Genomic DNA, 11,489 nt, shown 5'->3' on the forward strand with positions numbered 1-11,489 from the left:
GCGCTTTGACTGTCACGTGGTTGTTTCGCGCGAAAAGTGACTCCCGGCAGGAAGGAGAAGAAGCAGCAGACAAATAGCAGCGCAACAATGGCGGTGAGTGAAAACGAGCTAAAACCGAATAAATGAGCTAATGTTTGGGGTTCGCTGTAAAAAAGGAAAGAAAAGATAAATAATTCAGGGTTATTTGCAGTAATTTGAGTTTTTCTCGGTTTTACTGTATTGTAGTTTCTGTATTGACACTGATGGGGAGAGTTATTACAGTTAGAAAAATAATATTTTGTTAATGAAGCCTCATTAAAATCCGTTTAGCGTCAATAATATGGATGATAGGTTTCGTCTCGTTTGCTTTAATTCGTAAATGTTGGTTTTAATGGAGCATTTAAGTAACTGTTAGACTGTTATTAGCTGCCATGTGGCCGCTGATGTCTTTATTTAATATACAACAAAGCTGAAGTTGGCTTCTGAATTGATAAATGAATAAAGGGCGATTCCACCTAATTTCATCTTTAATCTGCTCAGATTAAAAATACGTAGACTCTTCAAACTAGACTAGGTTATTTTTCACTAGCAGCAGAATATTGAAAACCCAACTACGATGTGCGAAACCTTAATTTGATTTATGAAAGTTAAATAAACTGCGATTTCAATGCATTAGAACTGACTCGGTTCAGAAACTGACATTTAAACTTTTCAAACCTGGACTAGATTATTTTGCAGTGCTAGCAGAATATTTCAAACCTATTTGAGTATTTGTGAAATCTCTTAATCTGAATAAAAATGGTAAAGTTAGAGAGAAATAAGGTTCAATTTTCCATTTATAAGCTAGCTTGCTTTTTACCCTTATTTCTATATACTAATATCAGTTGAGTGTAACAATGTTTATTATGTAGTCTTAAAAATAGGAAATAATGACAAACTCATAATTTGCCATGTCACACAAAATGCACTTTATATTGCACACCTCCAAAATATTTGACTATTTTGCTCTTCATGTTTTCTATGTTTAATCACATTTATGAGCTCAAATAGATGCAAAACAAAGAAATAAAACCTGAAATGATCTGTGAAGGTAGAGAGAAAAAAACCCAAACTGATCTAAAACATGTCAGGAAAACATTAAATTAACCTCGGCTTTTAGTTCAAGCTGTAGCAAATACTAAAGTTATGTTATCGAAGCTGTATTTTCCCTATATTTTATATATTTTTGCTGCATTACTAATGACTCGGTCTGTCAATGTATAATTGTCTAAAAGAACAAGAAATCTTTGAAATACAAACCTCAAAATTTGAAATGACTCAAAAATGAGATGAGCATCAAATGCATCAGACAGTCACCAGTTGTGAAAACCAGTAACAGACATTATTACATTTTGATGATGATCATTAAAATAATCAATGCACGTCATATATTTTGGTCAATTTATTATGAATCAAAAGCAGCTTTAACAGCTGGGTTTTTGTCTTGATTTGAAGGAACTCCGTGTTTCGGCTGTTTTGCAGTTTTTTAGAAGTTTGTTCCAGATTTGTAGTGCATAGAAGCTGAATGCTGCTTCTCCATGTTTGGTTCTGGAGATGCAGAACAGAAAAATAAACACATGGAGGATTTTCTCTAGGTCTTTCTTTGACATTAGTCCTTTAATCGTGGAAATGACAGAAGGCTGACGTTGTAACCATCTTTATGTGACTCTGAAGGTTCACTCGCAGTGTTTGAGTGTTTTGAGAGTCACCAGGCTTTTGGTGTTTTGCAGGATTCCTCAGAGTCGTTCCACATGGCCACCAGCCCCAGCCGAGCCTCCAGGAGAGGAGACTTGACCTCCAGCCCCGGGCGCGACCTTCCCCCCTTCGAGGACGAGTCCGAGGGGCTGCTGGGCGACGGCCCCCTGCCGGAGGAGGACGATGGGGAGGAACTGATCGGGGACGGGATGGAGAGGTGACTAGACCTGTTGCAACAAATCAATGAAGCAAAACAAACTCAGTCATTTAAATTTGCATGATTTATTGTTTCTCTTTTCTTTCTTTCTACCATAAACTGGATAATAAAAGTTTTTGGTCTCAACTGGCCACCCCTGTTTTTTGAAGGATTGTTTTGGTTGTTTTTCTTTATTTATTTTTAATATTAAAATGTCTTCCAGTCCCAATGTTAAACGTTGATTATAATTTAAAGTTTATTGACCTTTGGAATGTGTTATTTTGCCATTAAATTGTCTCAAAAAACAATAACATTATAAGATAGATAAGATAAATCTTTATTGTCATTGTCACAAGGACAACGAAATTCAAAAGGTGCCTGTCACTTTGACCGGCGGAGGCTCTGCGTTTAATGAAGGAAGTGAGGCAACAAATGTCTTTGAGGTGGATTTATTTGGGAGCTCCAAATCTTCATTACACCAGCATCCTTCCCTCCCTAGTGAAACAAAGAAGCTGACATTTATACCTGAGGCAAGTTCCAACACTTACACCAGGTAAAGGGGTGATCCAAAAAGAAAAGACAAACAAACACTACTTACACAAACCTAACAATAAATGATCCAACAAATATTTACATGCATGCAAATTATTAAAATTAAACTAATCTAAAGTCAATCAAAAGTAAATATAACTAAATATAAATCCTCAGAGTATTCCCCCTCTTAATGGAAGTTAGTATGCTCCAGGAGCATTCGTCTCCCTCTCTGATCCACCTTGCTGAGACACCCAGAAAGGCAAATACTCAATTAATTCAAATTGAACTAATCTAAATCAAAACGAACTGACATTTCCCCCTCTCTCCCACATTCTCCGAACAGGAAAGATGGCCAGTCTCCCCCCCACAAAGAATGTTCACCAAATGTCACAATATAACTAAACAAAAACTAATACAAACACATTTGAACTGAAAACAACATAATATCAATAATCAACATGGGATGGAACCCATGGTCTCCATCACAGTGCCATCAGTCGGTGCACATGCCCAAAACCAAAAAATAACTGTCTCACAATTCACACACAACGCAAGAATCAACAAACAACTGGCAAAAAAAAGAAAAATAAGAACAGCCACATTCTCACATCCATCATTCATGATGATTAATGTTTGTTTTTGATTGCATTTAGTTTTGTTATTGCTGTCGGGTAGAAACTGTCTCTGAGACGTTGGTTCTGGTTCTGGTTGCTCTGTATCTTCTGCCTGAAGGCAGCAGTGTGAACAGAGAAGGTCCGGGGTGAGAAGTGTCCTTTGTGATGTGTTGTGCTTTTCTTAGACAGCGGTCGCTGTGCAGGTCCTCCAGTGAGGGGAGAGGGCAGCCAATGATTTTTTGGGCTGTATTCACAACCCTTTGGAGAGCTTTCCTTTGAGCCGTAGTGCTGCTGTTATACCAGACGCAGATACAGTAGGTCAGTATGCTCTCTATGGAGCACTTGTAGAAGGACACCAGCAGCTTCTCCTTGATGCTGTTCCTCCTGAGAACCCTCAGGAAGTTCACTCTTTGCTGGGCCTTTTTTATCAGCTCCAAGGTGTTCATGTTCCATGTGAGGCCCTGCTCAATGTGGACCCCCAGGAAACGGAAATCAGCTACCCTCTCCACACATTTTCCCCCAATGGTTAGTGGTGTAATGTCCGTTTTATTCCTCCTGTAATCTATTATGAGTTCTTTTGTCTTTGAGTTGTTGAGGAGCAGATTGTTCTCCCTGCACCACACCACCAGCTGCTCCACCTCTCCCCTGTAGGCGGACTCGTCGCTTCCATTATTGTTTATCTCAAGAACTTCTGGGACAATTTATCATCCAGCAACATTTGTTCGCTCAGGAATCTGTTGATGTTTTTGTTGCGTTGCAATCCCAGATAATTTTGCTGTTCTTCCAGGGATTACCGCGCCATCCCGGAGCTGGATCGGTACGAGGTGGAAGGTTTGGACCTGGATGACGAGGATCTGTCGGAGCTGTCGCCGGGAGCCCGCGCCGCCGCCGAGGAGGCGATGAGGCGGCGTGACCGGGAGCAGGGGCTCACCGGGAGGCTGCGAAGAGGACTGCTTTATGGTGAGCAGAACCGCTCAGAATGACCCAGAACCGCCACGGGAATCAAACTGACGCTTAACTTTGTGTTCCAGACAGCGAAGATGAAGACGACGGTCCTCCCGGAGCCAGGCGGCGGCGGATCGCCGAGCGCGCGGCCGAGGGAATCACCGACGGAGACGAAGAGGAGATGATCGAGAGCATCGAGAACCTGGAAGACATGAAGGTTTGTGGTCGTACAATTCAAGGACTTAATTCAAGGATATTAAATCCTTGAATATCATTGAATTTCAGTTAGGTGTGTTCAAGGTTTAGAAAGGGTTAAGTGTGTTCAAACTGCACAGTTTGGTAATAAAGTGCAATTGGTGAGGAGGGATGTGAAAGTTTAATAATGACATTCTGTGATGATGATAAATGTGAACAATTATATACATGCAATTAGTTTTAAGTAGCAGCAGAAACACAAGTGGAGAATTTGGGGATTTTTTTGTTGTTAAATTAGTGTTTTTTTTGTTGACCTTGTTCCTGCTGATTTTTATTAATAACTGTCATAGATGATGTGATATAACAGTGAATTGAAGCTCTTATTTTTCAGTTAACGACGGTTTCATTAACTGAAAGTGACGCCGTCATTTTCAGCTCCAAAGTGTTCTGCTGTAAAAGTTTGGAAACTTACCTTGGAAATGCTTGAATTTTCCTGAGTTTTCCACCCGGCCGGGTTTCTGACGGGTTTCCGACCCGCAGGGCCACACTGTGAGGGAGTGGGTTTCCATGGCGGCGCCTCGCCTCGAGATCTACAACCGCTTCAAGAACTTCCTGCGGACCCACGTGGACGAGAACGGCCACAACGTGTTCAAGGAGAAGATCAGCGACATGTGCAAAGGTAGGCGGGGATGGCGAGGCGACGGCAAGCAGCGTGGTCACTTCCTGTTCTGATTAATGAGCAGCGTGGTCACTTCCTGTTCTGATTAATGAGCAGCGTGGTCACTTCCTGTTCTGATCCTGTTCCTGTGCAGAGAACAGAGAGAGTCTGGTTGTAAACTACGAAGACCTGGCGGCCAGAGAACATGTTCTGGCTTACTTCCTGCCTGAGGCCCCAACCGAGATGCTCAAGGTGAGTCGGCTTTTTGTATTTTTAGTTATTTATGTTTTCACCTTCCTTTCTGTGTGTCTTTCCATTTTTTACTAGTTTGAATGACAAACTAGTAAAGTTTGGATGATGATTGGAGATGAACGTGGCTAAATCTGTTCTCAGATTTTCGATGAAGCAGCCAAAGAAGTCGTTCTCGCCATGTACCCGAAATACGACCGCATCGCTCACGAGATCCACGTCCGGATCTGCAACCTGCCTCTGGTGGAGGAGATCCGGGCGCTCAGGTATCGCTACTCACCGCCATTTCTCATTTATTGCAGCTGAAATTAATGATTATTTCACTTCTAACATTGGAAACTGTTTTGTTATAACCAACGGAACCAGCACTTTTTTTTGTCAATATTAAGACATTATTGACTGAATTAAGATCTTAACTCTTGCTGAAATCTTGTCAGTTAGTTTTGTCTTATTGTAAGTGTACTAAAATATTTGCCTTTATAACTAGACCAAAAATATTTGGTAATATTTAGTTTTTGCAGTGAAATCCGTTGAGCGTCTGACTCGTCACTCCTCCTCCTCAGGCAGCTCCACCTGAACCAGCTGATCCGGACCAGCGGCGTGGTGAGCAGCTGCACCGGCGTTCTGCCGCAGCTCAGCATGGTCAAGTACAACTGCAGCAAGTGCAGCTTCGTTCTGGGGCCGTTCTTCCAGTCCCAGAACCAGGAGGTGAAGCCGGGCTCCTGCCCCGAGTGTCAGTCCCAGGGGCCCTTTGAGGTCAACATGGAGGAGGTGAGCTGTTGCCAAGATGGCCAACTCAACATTTAGACTGCATTTAAAGAGGCAGCGTCACGTAAAATCAACCTTTTTAGCTCTATATCATGTTATAATTTTATTCCCTCATCACAAACGTACCTGGAGTTTTGCCTTATTTCTTTCTCGCCTGTTTGAGAAATCCTTTCATCTCCATGGCAACCATTCAGCTTAGCAAAACACCTGGTTGGACCTAGATCTGCCTTCAAGGCACAGCTCCTTCCCTTCTCAGCCCCTTCAGACTAGCCAGCAGCAGTTAGCAAACATCTGCTGAGTTCCTTACAGGAGCTACCTGTCAGAGCAACACTGCTAAAAACCTGAAAGGGTTAATAAAGGAGCCATGTTGTGGTGACTTTCTGAAGATGGAGCCTCAGAACGAGCAGGAGCTTCTTAAAGAGACAGAGACTCAATTTCAAGGCAGTGTGTCAGGAAGTGAAATTTCTTTTAAGTCATAATTAACTTAACATTTTTGGAACAACTCAAGGTAAAAGTTACGTTATTATGGCAGCATGTGCCTGGAAAGTACTGCCCCTTTAAGTTGTCAGCCCAATCAGAGGGGATTTAACCGGCCGCCTCCCTCCTCCAGACGGTGTACCAGAACTACCAGAGGATCACCATCCAGGAGAGTCCTGGGAAGGTGGCGGCGGGCCGCCTGCCGCGCTCCAAGGACGCCGTCCTGCTGGCCGACCTGGTGGACAGCTGCAAGCCTGGAGACGAGATCGTGAGTCCAACTCCGTTCAAACCGTGAGGAAACGATCGAAGTGTCAGAACGCAGCCTGACCTTCATGAAGGACCAGGTTCCTGTCTGGAAGGTTTTAGAGTTTCGTTGTTTCATGTTTTCAATGTTTTCAGGCCTGGATGAGAGGAGAAATATCTGAATTCAGAGAAAATAAATATTTTATCCATTCTCCTATGTATCAGTCTGTGCATCTGCTCATTTAATTCTCTACACATCCTGTTGTCCATCCATCTATTTCCAGTCTTATTTAAATCTTAACCTCTGCAGAAGAAAACTTTAAAAAGGCACTGAGACTCTGGAATCTGGAGAAGAAACTTTATGAAAAAGTTTAGAAATCCAAACGGATCAATAAAACAAAAAAGCAGAGATTCTTTTGATGGAAGGACATTTTGCTGAAACTGTCCTTCTCTTCGTCTCGCCAGGAGTTGACTGGAATCTACCACAACAACTACGACGGCTCTCTGAACACGGCCAATGGCTTCCCGGTGTTCGCCACTGTGATCCTGGCCAATCACATCACCCGCCGGGATGAGGGCGTCGCCGTGGCGGAGCTCACAGACGAGGACGTCAAGGCGATCGTTGCCCTGTCGAAGGATGAGCGAATCGGGGAGAGGGTGAGGAGGGACGCCATCACCTTCCAGACTGAAACTCTGCTGATTTCTGTCGGTTTAAATAAACCCCAAATTTTTACTTCCTGCCTGCAGATCTTTGCCAGCATCGCTCCGTCCATCTACGGTCACGAGGACATCAAGCGCGCCCTGGCGCTGTCTCTGTTCGGAGGAGAGCCTAAGAACCCAGGTACCGACTCCCAGCGGAGATCCCGACTGCGTCTCACCCATAAACGTCCATGAACTGAGTCTCTCCCTCCTGCAGGTGGGAAACATAAAGTGCGTGGCGACATCAACGTTCTGCTGTGTGGAGACCCGGGAACCGCCAAGTCCCAGTTCCTCAAGTAAGAGTCGATTTGCAAGGTTTTGTTTTTCTACTGGTTCTAAAAACAAAAGACACCACGCTGGTTTTTAGCATTTTTGGTGTCTGGAAAAGGAGCCGTTTCAAAATTCTCCTGATTAAGTCACCTTCAATGGCACTGTGCTGTAACCTAGCAACCTCAGTGAAGCTCAGCCCCGTTACCTAGCAACCTAATCTGAGCTGGTATTCCCACTGCCTGACTGCTGGGAAAGACGAGCATGTTGTTCCAGAAACCACTTGCTGCATTCTGGTTGGTTGTGCAGGAGGCTCCACTTCTGCTTTTCAAAGATGTACGGTCGTATAATTGTGCATCTGGCAAAACTGACCAGACTAAAATCTGAGGAATTAAGAATGATTTTGAATGCAATGAACATGTTTTGTAGCCCATGGACCAATCCTAAGCTGTAATGGATCACCTTTAAAAGTTGTGTTTAATCTGGACCAGAGTCGGTTTAACGGAGGAGTTTTCTTCCCCAGGTACGTGGAGAAGGTGGCGAGCCGTGCCGTCTTCACCACGGGTCAGGGGGCGTCCGCCGTGGGCCTGACTGCGTACGTCCAGAGACACCCTGTGAGCCGCGAGTGGACGCTGGAGGCTGGAGCGCTGGTGCTGGCCGACCGCGGCGTCTGCCTGATCGACGAGTTTGATAAGGTGAGCCGAGACGCACTCGGATCCCGACCAGGACTACGACTTCTGATGGAGATTTAATAAAAACGTTCTTTAATCTCATCTTGACCTCCAGATGAACGACGCCGACAGGACGAGCATCCACGAGGCGATGGAGCAGCAGAGCATCTCCATCTCCAAGGCCGGCATCGTCACGTCGCTGCAGGCCAGGTGCACCGTCATGGCCGCCGCCAACCCCATCGGTGCGAACGCCAGTTAATACGAAGGAGGTTCAGTTCGGCCACCTGTGGTTTGTCGTTTTTCCTAACCATTTTTCCCCCTGTGTCTCCAGGCGGCAGGTACGACCCTTCGCTCACCTTCTCTGAGAACGTGGACCTGACGGAGCCCATCGTATCTCGTTTCGACGTGCTGTGTGTCGTCAGAGACACCGTCGATCCCGTCCAGGTACCGCAGTTTCATGTTTATTATTAAACATATTAAAAGATGAAACATATGTCTTGGTATTGGTGCCCAAATTAAGTCTATTGGATATAGCATCTTAATTGCAGGATGATGTATTCTTTCCAAAGCCAGTTACTGTTGAGAGGCAACAAGAAGGAATCGTCACTATCATTACCTTTAGAGAGGCTGGTTACCCACTGGATTAACTACCGTCTGTGCCGTCCATTAGCACAGATAAGCTGGCGCTAGGATTAGCATGCTTAGCCACTCATGACTATTTTTCTTTATCCTTTATGGTTGATGTCACAGTGGATTGGGAAGCCAGCGCTAAACTCTGGAATGCCAGCACTGGTATGAGAATGCCAGCCTCACCAGTGCTAATGCTAGCCTTTCAAAAGTCAGTGTTAGCTTCTTGAAAGTCAGAGTTAGCCTCTTTGTGCTAATGGACAGTGGAGGAAGTAGGGAATCCAGTGGGTGACCTGCCTTGGCAATCTAGTCACTTCCCTTTCCAAAGCTCATGCAAGTGACTTACTCCCCATATGAAGGCGCTAGGTGCTCAGTTAGCGGTGTCAGCCTACCAATCAGATCAGTAGCTAGCTTTGAAATAGCCATAGCCGCCTGCGACAAGTAAGTAGCCTCCTCTAGATGCGCACTGGTCTTGGTTGTGGCGCTGTATCAGTGAAAGTCAAGGAACTCTGTCTGATCTGCTGCCGTTTATCAACCAAGGATGAGATGCTGGCGCGCTTCGTTGTCGGCTCCCACATCAAGCATCACCCTAGCAACAAGGAAGGGGGCGTGGCCTTGGAGGACGTGGTTCTGCCCAACTCGTCGGACGTCCCGTCGATCCCTCAGGAGCTGCTGAGGAAGTACATCATCTACGCCAAAGAGCGGGTCCGAACACACGCCGGCGAAAATCAGTCCAGGTTGATCTGCTCCAGAAGAATCTTTGGTATTTATGTATTTATTTTTGCACAGGTTCACCCCAAACTGAATCAGATGGATCAGGACAAGGTGGCTCGCATCTACAGCGACCTCCGCAAGGAGTCCATGGTGAGTCCTCTGCTGTCCTGGTTCAGACATGTTGGTGTAGAAACTGACATTGCTTTGGCGCCCCCTGCAGGCCACAGGCAGCATCCCTATCACGGTGCGCCACATCGAGTCGATGATCCGCATGGCGGAGGCTCACGCCAAGATGCACCTGAGGGACTACGTCCTGGAGGACGACGTCAACATGGCCATCAGGGTGATGCTGGAGAGTTTCATCGACACGCAGAAGTTCAGCGTGATGAGGAGCATGAGGAAGGTCTGCTGCTGCTTTGGAGTTAGAAACACAAAATTTAACGGGTTTCTAGGAGGAACTTAACCTATTCTCTGGCTCCTGTTTGTTGGCCAGACGTTTGCCCGCTACCTGGCGTTCCGCAGGGACAACAACGAGCTGCTGCTGTTCATCCTGAAGCAGCTGGTGGCCGAGCAGGTCGCCTACCAGAGGAGCCGATACGGAGTCCAGAACGACACCATCGAGATCCCAGAGAAGGAACTGCACGACAAGGTGCGGAGGTTTACACGTGGAAATGTCTGCAAACAGATGTGCAATCATACATCTGTGTAACTTTGAAAAGCAGAAGTAGACCCTCCTGCACAATCAACTAGAATGCAGCAAGTGGTTTCTGGATTGTAAGGGTGTTTTCCCACCTGATAATCCAGTAGACTCGGTTCGATTGAGGACCAAACTTGCAACATTTTGAAAAATCAGTTCCTTTCCTGGCCTGTGGGGGCGCTGCACCAAGAACTACTGAAGGAAACCACACAAAAACCTCCGAAGAAGACCCTGCGCTACATCCTTCTTCACAAAATGTTAATAAAAATGGAGTAGCATCAGATTTTAGTGGTCAAGTGCGTGGGTTGTTTTTTTTAGTAGAAACTCAAATGGAAGAACAAAACCGAATAGAGCGGTCATTATTAATCCCACAATGGAAAATTGTTGTTACAGCAGCAAAAATATATAAAAATCAATAATAAGCAACTATATATTAAAATATCTACAGAAAAAATTAAATTAGAATTAATTAAAAACCTGGAAATCTGGTAGATTTTTAAACACGGAATAATAATTGGTCTCATTTTAAAGTCATTTTTGGGGTTTCCTGTGAAGAAAACGTTTTGAAGACTTGGGCTGATCTCCTGGTTTTTTCCTTCTGCAGGCGCGACAGATCAACATCCACAACCTGTCGGCCTTCTACGACAGCGAGCTCTTCCGCTCCAACAGGTTCAGCCACGACGGCAAGAAGAAGCTCATCCTGCAGCAGTTCTGAGACCCGGCTCCTTCATTTTGGACTCATTTACCCGAGACGCATGTTGCTCCCATCAGCTGAGTCACGTTTGAAACAGTCGCATTTCGCTGAATGGAGCCTTTAAAAAGCTGAAGTGTCCAAATAAACGAGGTTCATCGTTGTTTGTAAATACATGTACATGTTTTATGAGGATTTCTGACTGTAGTTGTTCTGAAAAAAATCATAAAAACAATTTAAAGAAGTTCAAATAAATTGTTGTTAGATTGTAGCTGTTAATAAAGGAATTTGCATGAGTATCTTTCTGGTTTCCTTCAGACAGACTTTCTGTAATCCTACAAACTCTGAAGGCTCATTTGTTTAAATGAGTCCAGGTTTCAAAAAACAACTTAAAACCACCTTAAACCTCAACATCTAAATTCTGACTAGAACCAGATCCTGCTAAGGACTTCACTCCTGAACACAACGACAGTTTTCCCTGGGATTCTTGGTGACTTTCATTTAAGCCAAATTTGAGTCTCTGACCAACAC

The 11,489-nt window shown here is 44.7% G+C and overlaps 1 protein-coding gene across 1 annotated transcript; it reads left to right on the forward strand.

Moving 5' to 3' along the window:
* Positions 1–17: 17 nt before the first annotated feature.
* Positions 18–11,257, forward strand: mcm2 (minichromosome maintenance complex component 2). The gene is made up of 20 exons (XM_005808547.2): positions 18–93; positions 1,749–1,930; positions 3,845–4,017; positions 4,089–4,219; positions 4,738–4,876; positions 5,010–5,107; positions 5,249–5,370; positions 5,668–5,875; positions 6,483–6,617; positions 7,058–7,249; positions 7,340–7,433; positions 7,509–7,587; positions 8,082–8,253; positions 8,345–8,471; positions 8,561–8,673; positions 9,397–9,561; positions 9,646–9,720; positions 9,791–9,973; positions 10,064–10,219; positions 10,872–11,257. Exons 1-20 carry the CDS (start codon positions 88–90, stop codon positions 10,980–10,982), a joined length of 2,661 nt encoding a protein of 886 aa, XP_005808604.2. The 5' UTR covers positions 18–87; the 3' UTR covers positions 10,983–11,257.
* Positions 11,258–11,489: the final 232 nt, after the last annotated feature.

Source organism: Xiphophorus maculatus, chromosome 20 (assembly GCF_002775205.1).
Source record: "Xiphophorus maculatus strain JP 163 A chromosome 20, X_maculatus-5.0-male, whole genome shotgun sequence".
Taxonomy (NCBI): domain Eukaryota; kingdom Metazoa; phylum Chordata; class Actinopteri; order Cyprinodontiformes; family Poeciliidae; genus Xiphophorus; species Xiphophorus maculatus.

Excerpts from the sequence above, each read along its gene's own strand:
- mcm2 (XM_005808547.2), top strand. Across the intron at positions 7,434-7,508 it reads AGGAGAGCCTAAGAACCCAG|GTGGGAAACATAAAGTGCGT; the intron begins GTACCGACTCCC and ends TCCCTCCTGCAG. Across the intron at positions 9,974-10,063 it reads TGATGAGGAGCATGAGGAAG|ACGTTTGCCCGCTACCTGGC; the intron begins GTCTGCTGCTGC and ends TTTGTTGGCCAG.